The 18,604-nt window shown below is 38.7% G+C and overlaps 1 protein-coding gene across 2 annotated transcripts in view; it reads right to left on the reverse strand.

Annotated features, from left to right (window-relative positions):
- LOC126190902 (exportin-6-B) overlaps window positions 1-18,604 on the reverse strand; it is a 348,598-nt gene that overhangs the window by 96,259 nt on the left and 233,735 nt on the right. For both annotated transcript variants that reach the window (XM_049931537.1, XM_049931530.1), the window contains exons 11-12: window positions 9,943-10,117; window positions 8,466-8,604 (exon numbers count right to left, since the gene is read on the reverse strand). In XM_049931537.1, coding sequence (XP_049787494.1) covers window positions 8,466-8,604; window positions 9,943-10,117 — 314 coding nt within the window. The remainder of the gene's footprint in view (window positions 1-8,465; window positions 8,605-9,942; window positions 10,118-18,604) is intronic.

Raw genomic sequence — 18,604 nt, forward strand, 5'->3', positions numbered from 1 at the left:
TGACATTTACCTTCTACATAAATTTCATACTATCTTTTTTTGACAGTTGTCAAATGACACATTGTTCCATTTATGCATTATGTTCACAAATAAATTATATGTTAAGTAGTCAGAGATAATTTTGCCAGAGATATTTTGCATTATGTAGATGTGCGACCTTAATGCTGTCTATTGTTTTTTGGTTATCATTTTGTGTTCATCCATTTTCTTTTTCTATTATGTTAATAAAGTTTTCCACAAAATTTTTATGTTTGAGGTCCACTTGTTCATTTAGGATGTCATTTGGTATCTGTTTGTGCCTATATAAATTTCTAGTTCTTTCAAAATGTTCGTGATTTGACCTCTTGGTATCCCAAGTAGAATTTTCAAAACATTTTCAATTGTGTTCACTCTATGGTTTTTATTTCTTGTTGTTGTTGTTGTTGTTGTTGTTGTGGTCTTCAGTCCTGAGACTGGTTTGATGCAGCTCTCCATGCTACTCTATCCTGTGCAAGCTGCTTCATCTCCCAGTACCTACTGCAATCTACATCCTTCTGAATCTGCTTAGTGTATTCATCTCTTGGTCTCCCTCTACGATTCTTACCCTCCACGCTGCCCTCCAATACTAGATTGGTGATCCCTTGATGCCTCAGAACATTTCCTACCAACCGATCCCTTCTTCTAGTCAAGTTTCCCCACAAACTTCTCTTCTCCCCAATCCTATTCAGTACTTCCTCATTAGTTATGTGAACTACCCATCTAATCTTCAGCATTCTTCTGTAGCACCACATTTCAAAAGCTTCTATTCTCTTCTTGTTCAAATTATTTATCGTCCATGTTTCACTTCCATACATGGCTACACTCCATACAAATACTTTCTGAAATGACTTCCTAACACTTAAATCTATACTCGATGTTAATAAATTTCTCTTCTTCAGAAACATTTTCCTAGTCACTGGCAGTCTACATTTTATATCCTCTCTACTTCGACCATCATCAGTTATTTTGCTCCCCAAATAGCAAAACTCCTTTACTACTTTAAGTGTCTCATTTCCTAATCTAATTCCCTCAGCATCACTACATTCCATTATCCTCATTTTGCTTTTGTTGATGTTCATCTTATATCCTCCTTTCAAGACACTATCCATTCCATTCAACTGCTCTTACAAGTCCTTTGCTGTCTCTGACAGAATTACAATGTCATCGGCGAACCTCAAAGTTTTTATTTCTCCTCCCTGGATTTTAATACCTACTCTGAATTTTTCTTTTGGTTCCTTTACTGCTTGCTCAATATATAGATTGAATAACATCGGGGAGAGGCTACAACCCTGTCTCACCCCCTTCCCAACCACTGCTTCCCTTTCGTGCCCCTCGACTCTTATAACTGCCATCTGGTTTCTGTACAAATTGTAAATAGCCTTACGCTCCCTGTATTTTACCCCTGCCATCTTTAGAATTTGAAAGAGAGTATTCCAGTCAACATTGTCAAAACCTTTTTCTAAGTCTACAAATGCTAGAAACGTAGGTTTGCCTTTCCTTAATCTTTCTTCTAAGATAAGTCGTAGAGTCAGTATTGCCTCACATGTTCCACCATTTCTACGGAATCCAAACTGATCTTCCCCGAGGTCGGCTTCTACCAGTTTTTCCATTCGTCTGTAAATAATTCGTGTTAATATTCTGCAGCTGTGACTTATTAAACTGATAGTTCGGTAATTTTCACATCTGTCAACACCTGTTTTCTTTGGGATTGGAATTATTATATTCTTCTTGAAGTCTGAGGGTATTTCACCTGTCTCATACATCTTGCTCACCAGATGGTAGAGTTTTGTCAGGATTGGCTCTCCCAAGGCTGTCAGTAGTTCTAATGGAATGTTGTCTACTCCCGAGGCCTTGTTTCGACTCAGGTCTTTCAGTGCTCTGTCAAACTCTTCACGCAGTATCGTGTCTCCCATTTCATCTTCATCTACATCCTCTTCCATTTCCATAATATGGTCCTCAAGTACATCGTCCTTGTATAGACCCTCTATATACTCCTTCCACCTTTCTGCTTTCCCTTCTTTGCTTAGAACTGGGTTTCCATCTGAGCTCTTGATATTCATGCAAGTGGTTCTCTTTTCTCCAAAGGTCTCTTTAATTTTCCTGTAGGCAGTATCTATCTTACCCCTAGTGAGATAAGCCCCTACATCCTTACATTTGTCCTCTAGTCATGCCTGCTTAGCCATTTTGCACTTCCTGTCGATCTCATTTTTGAGACGTTTGTATTCCTTTTTGCCTGGTTCATTTACTGCGTTTTTATATTTTCTCCTTTCATCAATTAAATTCAACATTTCTTCTGTTACCCAAGGATTTCTACAAGCCCTCGTCTTTTTACCTACTTGATCCTCTGCTGCCTTCACTACTTCATCCCTCAGAGCTACCCATTTTTATTCTACTGTATTTCTTTCCCCCATTCCTGTCAATTGTTCCCTTATGCTTTCCCTGAAACTCTGTACAACCTCTGGTTTACTCAATTTGTCCACGTCCCATCTCCTTAACTTCCCACCTTTTTGCAATTTCTTCAGTTTTAATCTACAGTTCATAACCTATAGATTGTGGTCAGAGTCCACATCTGCCCCTGGAAATGTCTTACAATTTAAAACCTGATCCTAATTCTGTGTCCTACCATTATATAATATACCTTTCAGTATCTCCAGGATTCTTCCATGTATACAACCTTCTTTTATGATTCTTGAACCAAGTGTTAGCTATGATTAAGTTATGCTCTGTGCAAAATTCTACCAGACGGCTTCCTCTTTCATTTCTTAGCCCCAATCCATTTAAACTTGTACTACTGTAGTAGGCGAGGGCTTTGTCTATATCTTGGCCACTATAATGCGTTCACTATGCTGTTTGTAGTAGCTTACCCGTACTCCTATTTTTTTTATTCATTATTAAACCTACTCCTGCATTACCCCTATTTGATTTTGTATTTATAACCCTGTATTCACCCGACCAGAAGTCTTGTTCCTCCTGCCACCGAACTTCACTAATTCCCACTATATCAAACTTTAACCTATCCATTTCCCTTTTTGAATTTTCTAACCTACCTGCCCAATTAAGGGATCTGACATTCCACACTCCAATCTGTTGAACGCCAGTTTTCTTCCTCCTGATAACGACATCCTCTTGAGTAGTCCCCGCCCGGAGATCCGAATGGGGGACTATTTTACCTCCGGAATATTTTACCCAAGAGGATGCCATCATCATGTAACCATACAGTAAAGCTGCATGCCCTCGGGAAAAATTACGGCTGTAGTTTACCCTTGCTTTCAGCCATTCACAGTACCAGCACAGCAAGGCCGTTATGGTTAGTGTTACAAGGCCAGATCAGTCAATCATACAGACTGTTGCCCCTGCAACTACTGAAAAGGCTGCTGCCACTCTTCAGGAACCACACGTTTGTCTGGCCTCTCAACAGTTACCCCTCCGTTGTGGTTGCACCTACGGTACGGCTATCTGTATCGTTGAGGCATGCAAGCCTTCCCACCAACGGCAAGGTCCATGGTTTATGGGGGGGGGGTTATTTCTTAAGTGTATATAAAAACTTTATGGACGTCACTCCATCCCCCTAGACATAAGTATGATAGGAGATAGAAATCTCATAGTACTGTTAAACAGATGGAGAATAAATGATACACAAATGTTATGTCGACAAGAACACTTGAAAATGACACTAATGCCAAAACAATCTTGTTGTGAAGCTACCTAAAAACAAAATAAACTATTTGCAACTAATTTTGTAGAAGTGTAAAGATGATGTCATATTATGATTTTATGCAAACTGTGGGCCCAGCAGAGAAGAAGTTATTTAATGTTAAGATTTTTTGCACCTCTCTCATGCTCTAATCTCAAATCTGGCTGTACTAGGCATCATACTGCATGCTACTGTTGTACAGGGAATCCCATGTCATTCACTGTCATACTGTATTAGTTGTGTTGAGAAAGAAGTTGTAATTATTACATTAAAGTTAGTAGAATAGGTTTGTTTATAAATAACTCATCTGCTACCAGTCACAAATTTCTTTATTTTATTTTTCGCACGACGCGTTTCGGAAAATGATTCTCATTTTCAAGTGCATTTTTTGTGTTTGTTATGTCATTCCTCTGTTACACAACACATGCATATTCAAAATTCATAGGAAAAACACAATGACTGACTCCACAAACCCTGCAACCTCATGTCACCCAATATCCATAAACGGGCAGTATACGAATCAATGCTACATAGGGCATCTAAAATACCATTGAACCAAGAAAACATGCAACAAGAAATAAACACAATGAAAAAGATTGCAGTTGCTGATGGGTACAATGCTTCCATGGTTGACACAATCCTAGGCAAAGTGAAGAAAGACCCAGGTACAAACTGTACCACAGAAGAAAAAGAGAAAAACAAATGTATATCTAGTATCCCATACATTGGCATTGTATCACATAAGATTGCAAATATTTTCAAAAATCACAATGTAAAAATTGGATTTTCTACATGTAATAACCTACAACAAAAAATAATACACAATATAAAGTGTAAGCATGAGCCATACTCAGACTCTGGAATATACAAGGTCACATGCCAGGAATGCCACATGTTCTACCTAGGACATACAAGCCGAAATTTCAACACCAGGTACACAGAGCACATAAAAGCCTACACACACAATAGACACACTCCATCAGCCATAGCAACACATGTACATGATACAAGACATCCATTTGGAAAAATAGAGCAAACTGTCAAAGTACTCCACCGACTAAATAAAGGACATAAAATGGATTTGCTAGAAGAACTGGAGATATATTCACATTACAGAAAATATGAAGATAAAATATTAAACGAAAAACTTGAAAGTAAATCAGTGAATTTCTTCAGATGTTTCGATAGTATACTTAAATAAAAATAGTAACACATAGAAATAAGCACAATTGTAAAATAGGCAAGTAAATTATGATCCAAATCGTTAAGATAAATAGCCTCTGTACAAAAGCAAGACCTACAATGTTATCTCTGTTGACTACTTGTAGGAACATTTGCATAACTGTTTTTTATGCAAAATGTTTTCAATGTTTAAAAGTGTACAACAAGTTGTGTGTGATGTTTCGTGTGTGTGAGACTCTGCACAAATGGACCATAAGGAAACTCTAAGTACAAATTCTTCTAAATTTCGACACTAACTTCACAAAAAGATCAACAACCAACTAAAAATTGCGTGTTTTCTTATATACTACAGTAAAGTCAATGAAATGAAGCAAAAGCTCACACATCGACATCACACAGGAATGACACAACAAACACAAAAAACTCACTTGAAAATGAGAATCATTTCCAGAAACACGCCGTGCGAAAAATAAAATAAAGAAAATCGTGACTGGTAGCAGATGAGTTATTTATAAACAAACCTATTGATTTCACTGTTACAGGCTTTCAGAACCATTTATAATGGATCAAATCAGAAAGTTAGTAGATACGAAAAGGCTAGGTCTTCACCCACAGTCAGTTCTGAGGAGGAGATTGTAGAAATGTTAGGGGAATGTCTAAGTGAGAACGAGAGTAACAATGATACTGATGATGACAGAGATTCATTTGTAAACAATTAGAATGAAATAATGATGGAAACAGTCCAACATGAAAGTTTCAAATCATATAACACAACAAAAATATCTGTATTGTAATGTTTATGTAAAATACTTGAATGAAAGCACACTTTCTGCTTCAATGGTACGGTATATCCTAATTGTTGGTCAGTGGCCTCATTGTTTCCACAAAGAGACTTGTGGAATTCTCTGTGGCGCACTTGTTGCACAGGCAGTGGCAATTTAAATAACAGTGCATGGAGACACCCATGTCTGCATCACAGAGCGCAAAGGGTTAAGTCATTCAGAGTGTGACAATGGTTCTTGCAATAATGCACTACAGGTGTCAACTGTGCCAAGAGATTATGTCAGCAGATACTGGATGCAATTTCATTCGGTTCATTCTTGCCTCCTGGAGGAACGTCTTCATGAGGTGCGTGGGATATGCTGACGCATCATCATCTTGGTAGATAAGCCCAGCTCTGAAATATTGAACTGTAGGGCTGTACTAAGTTGGAGCATCCTGTTTAAATACTGTACAGTCCTTAAATTATCCTTGATACTGGCCCAAATCATGACTGACTCACCTCACCACTTGACCTGTGGAATTGCATGCCTGAGACACGCATTAATAAGTGGCTACTTACTGTCATCCTCCATGATCATCATTAAGTGTCAGAGAAATCCTGAACTCACTGGCAAAGAGAACCTGATGCCTTTAATCAACACGACATTCCAGGTGTTACCTTGCCTTCTTATGTTGTTACGAGTATGTACCGTTGTTCATAATGGATACCTAGAGACAAAGATGATCATGTAGAGATGGTTATGTACATCTGGATCACCACAGGCCTCCCAGTAGCTTCCCAAATGGAAATTTTATTTCGCTTTCCTGAGGTAGGCTAAAAACCATAATTTATAGGTAGAGGTCATCAATTGGTGGTGTTGACAATGGAGAAACATTGTGAGGTAGACTTTTATGTTTTGTGTCCCACAATAGCAAATAAATGGCTGAAAGATGTTGCCACAGTGTATGGCAATTTAGTGATCAACTTTCTACACTGATAACCCTTCTTGCTGTAAAGTGAAAATGACTGCCATGTCTAAGTTTGAAATGGCCATCTGAAGATGTTGACTAGCAGAATTGTGAACACAAACACCATTAAACCACTTAAGATTGGAGGCAAAATGCACTCTACTGAACTGTACACCACCTTAAACTACTTTCACATAAGCCTACTACTCACCATTGAGAACCATTTCTACTAGAATATTATGTTCTACAGAAACAACTGGTGGACTGATGTGTGCAGTATAGACCCGTGTAACAGAAAACACTATTCACACCAGCTTTCAAGCTATTATTCTTTCTTGATCAATAGTACACACATTTATGCACACACTCACACAGGTACCCAAAAGTGCACTACCACAGATGTTGCGAGGCTTGCTGCATTCGTGGGAGTGTGCATGGTGTGTGTGTGTGTGTGTGTGTGTGTGTGTGTGTGTGTGTACTTTTGCTAGAAAAAGACCATGAGCTCAAAAGCTGGTGTGAGCATTGTTTTCTGTTATGTGTATCTACACTGCACACGTCAGTCTGCTTCGGGTGAGTGGCTGCCTTTCCCTTATTGTATGTACTGCTCCATCCAGGATATTCTGTTATTGTGAAGTTCTACAGAAAGTTGTCTGTACTAAACACTGTATGCCTCAACATGACTGTTAAGGACCACACCATTCTTTCCCAACTGTTAGATAGTAGCACGCTGTAATAAAATTGTGAAACTTATGAAACAGTTTTTTGTTTATGATCTCCAGTCAGATTTTCACTGACACAGTGTTTCCAAAATGAGCTACTAAACTGCAGGATGTTATGTTATATAATGGTACTACCCTGTTTCCACATCTGTTATATAAGACAATTAGTGCTGCTTAATTATCACACTTGCAAATACAAATCCATATCCTTCATCAGTAAGAGATAGTCACGGTGATTCTGTATCCTGGATATATCAATTGCACACTATGTAGAGTCATAATTCACTACACTGTTTTTGTAACAAGCTGTTTGATGTAAATTCATATAATAATTTCAGTCTAAAGGCACACAGATGGTAACTGAATGGACAATTATATATTATGCTGTGTAATAACAATATAAAACATTGCTTTAAAAAGCTTAACGTGCTGTATGAAACTTAAGAGCACAAAGGCCAATAATTTGAGGAATAATTGAAAAGCTTGAATGTGCGTTGCATCATGTCCCACCAGATACCACTTCATTTTAACACCCCCCCCCCTCCCCCAAACAGATCATAAATGATAGTGTAGTGTTTTATCTAGACAGTGATGAATTGTCTTAATTTTTGTGAATGAGGACTGAGGATTGTTACACAGTGGCAAAAGATCTCTGTACAATGTGTCTGTATTTTTTTAGTTATGTGTATCCTTTTTGCCTGAAGGCAAAAGACGAGGAATTGAATCATCTGCTCATGCAGAGTCATTAATATCTGAGGATGCCTAATACAACCCAAATTACCAACTGCTCCAGAGATAGTACAGGAATGGATATTCACCTAAAATGCTCTCAAAATCAGCATGAAACTCTTCAATCCTTATATAGCTTCCATAGTCCTCTTGATCCCAATGTTCCACATTAAAGCTCCTGTTTCTGCTAATGATAATTGCAATCAACACAGAGTAACCATTATAAACACACATGAAAGCTGATGCAAATTTTCAGGAAAAAATCATGTTAAACTGACTTCCACTTATTTCTGCAGCAATTCCTAACAGATCCATATAACTGTCACTAGAGATGTTTAGTATACACAGTTTTTATTTTTGATTAATTAAGTAATGTGAAGGAACTAACTTACACTTCTACCAAGTCCTCAGTCAGTATGGAAGGTGATGTATGAAGATGATGCAACTGAACACGAGATGCATATGTTGCCATTCCTGTTAATTGTAGCACCAACTGTTGTGCATCAGGGAATAGCGTTCTAAGAACTTTACCTAAATGAAGACAGAATTGTCGTAATGATGTGTTAAATGTGCAAAAATACAAATACAATAAAAATACAACTAATGCACAATGACAAGAGACAGCAGCTCTTTAATATGCACAATGGAAAACTGCTTAAACAGAAAGAAAACTGAATTTCCAAGCTTACAGCCACCTTCTCACATTCCTTACTAGTAATGCAAGAGAAAGAAATCGAGAGAGAAGTACTGTGCAGACAGACATGAAGGTTAAATGACACAGGAAGAGTAAATAATGAAAATTGCATGTTATCTGACAGTTGACAAAAGAATAACTAAAGTGGTGAGGCCAATAACAAAGGCACAACACCTACAAAAATTAGAAAAGCAAAGCTCTCATTAATAATGAAACCAGAGGAAAACACAGTTACTCTTGTTCTGGCTCAAAGTAAGGGTGCTAAACAACTGTAAGTGAAATGGGTAGATTACTTAGCAAGAGGGTGCAAGCTAGAGATAACAATGAATTAAGTACTAAATACCATTAAAAATTAAACAACAAAAATATATTAAAAATAAAAATTGGTAATTACATGCCATAAGATATGAACTGATAGCCTGAATAAACATTTTAACTAATCTCTAAATAGAGCGGAGTATAAAGAGCTGCTTAAATCTGATGCTGATAAAAAATAATCACAAATTAAGGGAAAATCTTATGAAAACACAAATTTAAAAATCAACGGCTGAAAGAACTCAACTGAAAAACAGAGAGAGAGAGAGAGAGAGAGAGAGAGAGAGAGAGAGAGAGAGAGAGATAAAAATAAATCAATTAATGGCGAAATTTTAAGCATATGCTTCTTCATAAGCATGCCCTTCTACTTAATTTGCTCTTTGTTTTGGTAAAAATAATATCATGCTTTCAAAAAGATGAGGATTTCCTTTTTCCAGTGTATTTGATAAAGTGGCACACTACTATGTATACCACGAAAATAAATGTTTAAATATAGATTGCACTGGGATGACATCTTTCTTGTTAACGAACAAAACATGTGAAATAATACAACCATCAAAACATAGTCAACTCATTCTCCCTCAATATCGTTCAACTAATTCTTAAAGTACAGTACACCATCTTCTGCACACAAGCGAATTCAGAAGTATACAAACAGTAATATCTGGTGGGCAAAAACAGAAATGTTTTGTATACTGACAAAGAAATCAAATTAATTTTGCATTGGAAACTTAATATCTTTTGAAGAAGTCATTATGTTCTTTCTGTAGGTCAAGAGATTATTGTTTTTCTTGCTAACACTAAAACATGAAAATACAGTAATTCAATGCAGATATATTTAGAGAAAAATTTAAACTTACCAATGAAATGTGGATACATTCGACCCATCAATTGTGTAAGTGAAGAAAGATCACGCAGTAGACAGTGGAGACGAACGCACTCATGTTCGGCAGTGACTGAAAGTTGACGCTTTGAAACATCTACAGCCTGTTCAAGGTGCAAGTAGATGTTTGCTGCTTCCTTCCATGGCTCATACTATAAAAGTTTATAAATTTCATCAATTTTGTTTTGATGATGTGTCTAAGACAAAAGGAAAAGAAACTGCCTTTCTTTTTACATATGCATGTATACTGTTATAAAATGTCAGAGGTAATCTGATATAAAATACCATACGATAAAAGTTTTCAATATAAATAATCAATATTTTAAAATATAATGTAATATGGATAGATAAAAAGTATATTCACCAAGTGGCAGCAGAAGAAAATGCTTATAAAAGAAATGGAAATGTGCAAGCTTTCAGAGTCAGTGATCCCTTCTTCTGGCAGAATAGGTTTGGTTTTTTAGGGCGCAATTCTGGCAGAATAGTTGAAGAGAAAGTAAAAGAGATGAAGGAAAAAGACTGGTAAAGTTTAGGAAGTGAGGGGAGTTATGGAAAAGTCACCATGAACACCAGGTCAGGGAAGACTTACTGGACGGGATGAGAAGGAAAGACTCACTGTTGCAGACTGCACCAGATGAGATATGAAAACCTGAAAGCTTAAAGGTGAAAGATAGAGTAATAAGCATGACAGAGATTACTGACAACACGGAAAAGTTAACAAGAGTGGAAAGCCAAGTGCACTATAAGTGGTAGACAGGGATGGGAAAGGGGTAGGGGTCAGGGCAAGTGTGGTATGGCAGGTCAGAAAGTAAGATATATATAAAAAAACTAATAGTTGCTGAAAAGAAATGCTGAGACTGAAGAAAGTACATAAATTTATACCAGGTGGATAGTGAGAACTAAGGACATGTTGTAAAGCCAGTTCCCACCTGCAGAGTTCTGAGAAACAGGTGCTAGGAGGGGATAATCAAGATGGCATATGTGGTGATACAGGCACTGTGTCATGACTATCATGTTGTAGAGCGTGCTCTGCAACAGGCTATTGTGTGTTACTAGTACCCACACTCTGTCTATGCCCATTCATCCTAACTGATAACTTGGTGGTGGTCATGATGATGTAAAAGGCTGAAAAGTATTTACATAACAGCTGGTACATGAGGGAAGTCATTTCACAGGTAGCTCTCCCTTTGATGTATACATTTTGCTGGTACAGGTGGTGGAAGGTGGTGCATGGCAAGTCTTACGATGGGGACAGTCACAGGGGCAGGAACCAGAGGGTAGGGAAATCGTTGCATAAGGAGCATATGATTGGTTGGTTTGGGGAGTAAAGGGACCAAACTACATGGTTCACGGTTATCAGTCCCAAGCATATGGTCTGAGAAGGATATTGCAAAGATTGAGTTGAGGGGGGAGGGGGGGCAGCCGAAAGATGTTCTTGCTGTGGTGGGAAAATGTCAAGCAAATGGACCTTATTTCAGGGCACAATGTTATGAAGGTATAAGCTTATTGGAGTAGCTGCTTAATAAACTCAAGAACAGGATAATATTGAATGACAAGAGGTGTACTCCTAAGTTGTTTTTTGTTGGGATCGGCAGTAAAAAAGATTGGACGTGATGGCCCGGGAAATCTGCTTTTGAACTAAGCAGGTGGGGCAGTTACATGCAGTAAAAGCTGAGGTGAGAACGGTGGTGTATTGCTGTAAAGAGTCTGTATCTGAACAAATACATTTTTCTCGAATGCCAAGGCTGTTGAGGAGGAAGGTTTGACATGGAAAGGAGGGAAACTGTCAAAATGTAAGTATTGTTGTTGGTTAGTAGGTTTAATGCGAACATAAGTGTATAGCTGACCCTCAATGAGTATGAGGTCAACATCAAGTAAAGTGGTAAGGGATTCAGAACAGGACCATGTGAAATTTAATTGAGAGAATGTATTTGGAGATTCCAAAAATTTCAACAGCTCAGCCTCACCATGAGTCAATACGCTAAAGACATCATCATAGTATCTAAACCAAACTATGGGTTAAAGGCTTATGAATCACAGGTAAGCCCTCTTCAAGTGTCACACAAAAAAGTTGGCTTAGGAAGCAGCCATGCTGGTTCCCATGGCTGTACCCCTGATCTGTTTGTGTGCCCCTCAAAGGTAAAGTAGTTGTTTGTGAGTATGCAATCAAGGTGAGCAGGAAGAACATCACAGCTTTTTAATCAGGTGGGTGGTAATTGAGGTATGTTAACCATGTATATGTGGCATCAATGATAGCAAGCAAGGCATGTTGTGGAAATGGGTGGGCACAGACATCAGATGATCTAAGAAATGCTTTCTTTCTGTAATATAGGAAGGGAGTCTTTGTACTATAGATTGCAGGTATTGATGTAACAAGCTACTTTCCTTTGTGTTTGTTTCATCTTCACTGACAGTCAGCCGCACACTTCTGTTCACATTAAACCTATGAACAAACAACAGTACAGTAAACTCTTGATTATTTATAGGCAGTTAATCGCAGCCTATTTCCTACAATCCTCCCCCCCCCCCCCCCTTCCTTCTTAAGATTTTCTGTTAACCAGGAAATGGTCTCAGGTAAGCAATAATCTCACATTATAACATGAATGTAGTACACGATGTGCTGCTTGAATACTGCAAGAGCTGGACTGTATTTTGTTCCCAAATAGTTAAGGTAATGTAACAGTGGATTTTACTGTATTCATTTTAAGTATCGAATTTTCACATATACTGTGATGATTAAAGAAGAATTTAATATAAACATTAGTAAATTATTTTAATTATAATATTGCAATTAATTTTCACATACAACTGCAGTCTCAGGCAACTGAAACCACACTGCGAGCAGAAGCACCGATGCATGACGGTAGTGGCGACTGGGTGGAGGTAAGGAGGAGGTCAGGGCAGGGAAGGGGAGGGATAGTATGGTGGGGGAGGCAGAAAGTGACGACGGAGGGCAGGGGAGAGGTGGGGATGGGGGGGGGGGGCAGGAAGTATCAGAAAAGGGGAGAAATAAAAAAAACTGGCAGAAGGTATCACAGAAAAAAAAGTTGTAGTTGGTGGGAGGAGGGCATGGTCCACGTCTCAGCTCCATACAGTGCAATGCTGCAGTTGTAGCACTTCACCAGTTTCTTCCTTAATTCCAAGGTTAACTTTCATGTTAGCAGATTCTTCTTTTCACTGAATGCAGTTTTGACCATAGAGATTCTTGCTCAAATTTCACTGGTGCATTGGGCATCCTTTGTCACCAAATTTCGTAAGTACTTGAACTGTTTCACATCCTCCAGTTCTTGACTATCAATGGTTATCCACAAAGGTGTCTCCCTTTTTGATATCCACAACACTTTTGATTTTTTGATGTTGATTTCCATGCCTTATTTCCTTCCAGTTTCCACCAACTGGTTCATCATGTGTTGCAGTTGTTTTTGATTTTTAGCAAGCACTACCAGGTCATGTGTGTACTTGATGGTATTGATGAGGCATCTTCCTATCCTGAAGTTTATGTGTCCTTTCAAAGTTTCTCTTGTCAGCCATTCCCCATACAGGTTTCTCCATAGTTTAGCCACATCTTTACTCTTTGTCCCAGATACAAGTTGAGAATCAGTCTCTGGTCTCTCCAGTTTATTCCTATCTCCTTAAGGACGTTCATCAATTTTATCCAGTTGACTCTGTCAAAGGCTTTCTGCCAGTCTATAAAACAAACACAAACTTCTTTGTTAACAGCTAAAACTCTCTCCGACAATATCTTCACCTTGCTGATCTGATGGTGTCTCTGGTCCCTTTCCCCTTCCTAAAACCAAACTGGTCCTCTCCTATTACTTCTTCAATTTTGTTTACCAGCGTTCTGTTGAGTATTCTTGCAAAAATCTCCACTACATGTGAGATTAAACTGATTATTCTCAAATCACTACATTTCTTGGCCTGCTGTTTCTTCTCAAGAGTAACCACCGTGGCATCCTAAAAGTCCTTAAACCATTCCCTACTTTCGTAGATTTTGTGTATGAGATGTGTCAATGCCTTCAAATCCTCTTTCCCATTTTTTTCAGCAAATCCACTGGTATGTCGTCATCTCCTGTGGCTTTCCTCCTCTTCATGTCTTTAATGCTAGGTCCTTTTTTGTCTTTGCCGATCTCTTTCTCTGTCCCTATTTCAATGCCTTGTGGGCGATGTTCCTTAGCGTAGAGTTCCTTTATATATTGTTTCCATACTTTCAACACTTTTATTAGTTCAGTAACCATATGTCCTCTAAGGTCTTCTATCCCGAAAGTTCCTACTCCTTTGCTTTCTCTGCTTCCCAGCTTCTTTGTTTTCTGGCACATAAAGTCACACCTTCCTCTTCTATGTAGGTCTCTATTCCATTCCACATTTGTTCTAAATACTTTTCTTTCAATTTGTCGGTTTCTCTTCTGAGAGCATTGTTAAGCCTTATATTCTTTTTCATTAACATTTTTACCCTTCCTCCTTTCCCCCATCTTTTCCAGCATCTCATTGGTGATCCATGGTTTCCTCATTCCCTTCGCTTCCCTCCCAACTTCGCTCTTTAAAATATTCTATAAAACCTGTTTAACATTTCACCACTACTGATCCACATTTTCACTTGGATTTGCACCTCTCATTACCCTAAATTGTTGTTCCAAGGATTCTCTTACTGCACCATTGTTCTCTCTTAGCTTTTCCAGGTCCCATCTCTGTTTTCTCCTTCCATGCTGTCGCATCCTCTTCGATCTTGACCCGATGTCTGCAACCAAAAGGTTGTGATCAGAATTGACGTCAGCAGCTGGGAGAGTCTTAGCGTCTTTCACACTACCCCTAAACACGTGTTTGATGAGTATGTAGTCTATCTGGTATCTGTTAATGTCTCCCGGGTCCTTCCTTCTGTACAATTTACTCTACCTATTACGGAACAAATTGTTCATCACTACCAAGCCGTTCCTCTGACGGAATTCCACTAACATCAATCACTATGGCATCCCACTTTAGTCACTCTTTGAACTATTTGATTTCACATCACTATTGCCACGCCACAATCAAAACCTTTTCCATCAGTATAAAACATTGTGTAATTACCTGATGTTACTTCACCCCTATCTGCCCACCTCACTTCACTTAAACCCATTATGTTCACTTCAGAGGAGGCAGATGCAAGTACTTATCTACAATGGATTTGTATGACAGGTACCACCAGTTGGAGGTAGTACCAGGAGATAGACCTACAATGGCTTTTTCTGTCCCATGGAGGCATTTTCAGTATCATCGGATGCCATTCAGGCTTAAAATGCACCAGCCACATTTAAAAGATTGCTTGATGGAGTTTCGCTTGGCCTGAAACCAATGAAGTACATTGGCCTATCTTGATGATGTTGTACTTTTTTCCAGAAGATACGGATGTACACAGGAAACGGTTACAGGAAGTATCTGACGACTAAGAGCAGCACGTCTTATACCAAGTATTGATGAATGTAATTTTGCACAGACTCAAGTCAAGTACTTAGGCCACATCATTAATGAGGAAGAGGTATGAACCAATCCATTTTCTGTGTTTTCAGTACAAGTAATTTATACATTTTGGCGAGGAAAGTGAGTTTTTAAAATTGCAAGCAAGCAGTGGCTCCAGGTCATTCTGCATCTGGTGGTCAGCCTGTATGGATTGGTCCTGAGGTAGCATGTTGGTAAGCTGACAATGTGGTTTCAGACATGTAAAAATGATAGATTTTGCGTGGCCAGCAGCCGTGTGAATACTTTAACATTCATTTGTACTTATGAAATTTCCGAGTCAAGTGGTACAAACTGTGAAATATAGATGGACCTTTAACATTTTGTGACCATTTGGTGATGTGCATGCTTGAACTTTAACGCTTTGAGGATTAGGCAGCTAAGGTGTTGACAACTGGTTAACACTGCACATTTTCAGTTTTTATAATTTTGTGCAGTAGGTTCTATTGCACAGAATTCAGATCAGTTTATTGGAACTGAAAGTCAGATCATTTCTATATGAAATGCTGTAAAGAAAGACATTTACATCTGTGATTTTTTTATACTGAAATGAAACTGTTTTTATAACAACAAAAAATGTTTTCATCTTTAATTTCCTAAATGAACATGAGATTAGAATTTGCTGGTACTAAAAATAAAACTACTTGAAAATGTGGTTGTCTTTATTTAAAATTATTTGCTTTTGGTTTAGTGGGAAAAATTTTGAAACATTCTGGAAAACAAAGTCCTACATCATATTCTGCACAAACTTTATGTCTCCTCTGTGATCATTTTGACTTTTCTGAAGCTGGAATCAATCTAAGAAAATGTTTTCCACTGACTATTTACAAGTTAACTGTTTTGGGTGGAAGTTTATTCAACCAGACCACCTCTGTTCAGATGGAATTACAATTTCCTTGAGACTTATGAGTCTCAACTTTATCTTCAATAATGATAGAAGCTGAAGTAATGAATTTAAATTTGTGCCCTGGCCAGGACTTGAACCCAGGTCTCATCCTTACTAGGCAGATGTGCAAGCCATTACACCACTGTAGTAATTTGGTTAATGCAGCTGCACAGACTACCCTAGTCCAATGCTTTCCCTAACACAAACTTGGGCTGAATGCACGAGTTGAAGTTTGTGTTAGGGAGGGCATTACACTGGTGTAGTCCATGCAGCTGTAGTTAACCATTCTGTTACATTGGTGTAAAAGCTAGCACATCTGCCTAGTAAGTAGGACACCTGGGTTCAAGTCTTGGCCATGGCAAAAATTGTAATTCATTTTTTCGGCTCCTATCATTATTGCAGTCCATCTTTGCTAACCAAAGGCTATGCCAATTAAGTAATGAACTCAACAAGATGTTTATTAGTAGGTATTGACTTTTTACAAAGAACATACGAGTTAACAACCACCATAGTGAAAAGGTAGGTGTGTGTGTGTGTGTGTGTGTGTGTGTGTGTGTGTGTGTGTGTGTGTGTGAGAGAGAGAGAGAGAGAGAGAGAGAGAGAGAGAGAGTGTGTTTAGACGTTGACACTAGATGCTGTCATACTGTGTTGTTTCAATAAAATCTTCACAATTTATTTCAAATAAAAGATTTGAGCTCTCAATAGCTGTCACCACCATCATCATATCATCATGAGGAGTTGAAATCCCTGACTGCCGGGGCTGGCATGTTGTTTTGCTTATATACATGTAATGGCAGCCTCTGGAACCTTCCAGAGAAGACCAGAATGGCATATGCATGGAAGGCTCGTTAGGCAGCTCCTAGCAGCTCAGTTCCACTGCAGGACCAAGTGACATCACATGGCGTGAGCAACTGGTGATACGTTTGAAACGGCTGCTCTCGCATTCCGACAAGCGTCAAGCCTATGTCTCTGCTTTCACTGAATGTCCAAAGCCTGCTCCATACTCTACTAAGAGTGTACCCCAGGCCCCTGTTAAAATTGTTGCTTTTAATTCTAATTTCTGCCACTTCCTTGACAACAGAATCCCAGAATGATGGTGTTTGTGCCTAAACTCTTGTTTTTTCAAACTGTCTATTATGGCTGTTTTCTAGGCAATGTTCAGTTGTGGCTGACTTTCTCAAGTTCCCTTTGTTTCATATGTCATGAATGCTCTGAACAATTTTCAACAACAGTGCAAATAGTTTGACCCTTCTAAATGCTACCACATTCACATGGGGCACCATACACGCCAGGAACTCTCAGATAACATAGTACAGTACTTTAACAGGGTATAACACATCTCTTATCTTGGAGGCAGGCCGTAGCACTGGTTTCAGTCCTTGTCTCTTTAGCATACATCCTATCTTGCTAGTAGTTGCTCCATAGTATGAAAGGAATGCAGCTGGATTGGTCTCTTTTTGCTATTTCATAACGCACCTTTCATTGGTGGCACTCGAAAGCTTTAGCAATTTCTCTCTTACTGTAACTATTTTCTCTGAATACACGCACTTCAAATGCTGAAATTCCGACTCTAGATGGATGCTGTCAGAAAAAAAATCTTTGGCCTGTGTACTAAAGTGTTCAGTGCACTTTCTTGTGTATGGTGTGGTGAAAACTGTTGGTGCTCAAATACTGGCCAGTACGCATAGATTTCCTGTACACTGAATGACTAAACCGCCCTCCCACTCAACTGAAACATCCAAGAATGGAAGCTTGCCATCCCTCTTCAGCTCAACAATAAATTTAATGTTGGGATGGACACCGTTCATGTTGTCAACAAACTGATACAGTGCATTTTCACAATGAGGCTATATGAAGGAGGTGTCGTCAATGCACCATCGCAAGCAAGATGAACATAACCTCACGCAGTTCAGGTCTTGTTCCTCAAAGTGCTCCATGAAAAAGTTTGCAACAGCTGGAGACAGTGGGGATTCCATGGCCGTGCTCTCTGTCATCTCATAATATTCGTTGCAGTACAGAAAGTTTGTCGTCGTTAAGGCATGGTGGAAAGGCTTCACGATATCAGATGGAAACTGTTGGGCCAAAAATTGGTGTCTTGCACCAGTGCTCTTGTAAAAAGTGACAACATCCAGACTAAACATTATGTCAGTTTGGCCTATCTTTGTGAGACTTTGATTTCTCCCAGCGTATACGATGTTCAAATAAATTAGAGGAATGCAGCCGGGTGGTGTCATCGACAACCACTGACATCTCAACAAGAGAA

This window comes from Schistocerca cancellata, chromosome 1 (assembly GCF_023864275.1).
Source record: "Schistocerca cancellata isolate TAMUIC-IGC-003103 chromosome 1, iqSchCanc2.1, whole genome shotgun sequence".
NCBI lineage: Eukaryota > Metazoa > Arthropoda > Insecta > Orthoptera > Acrididae > Schistocerca > Schistocerca cancellata.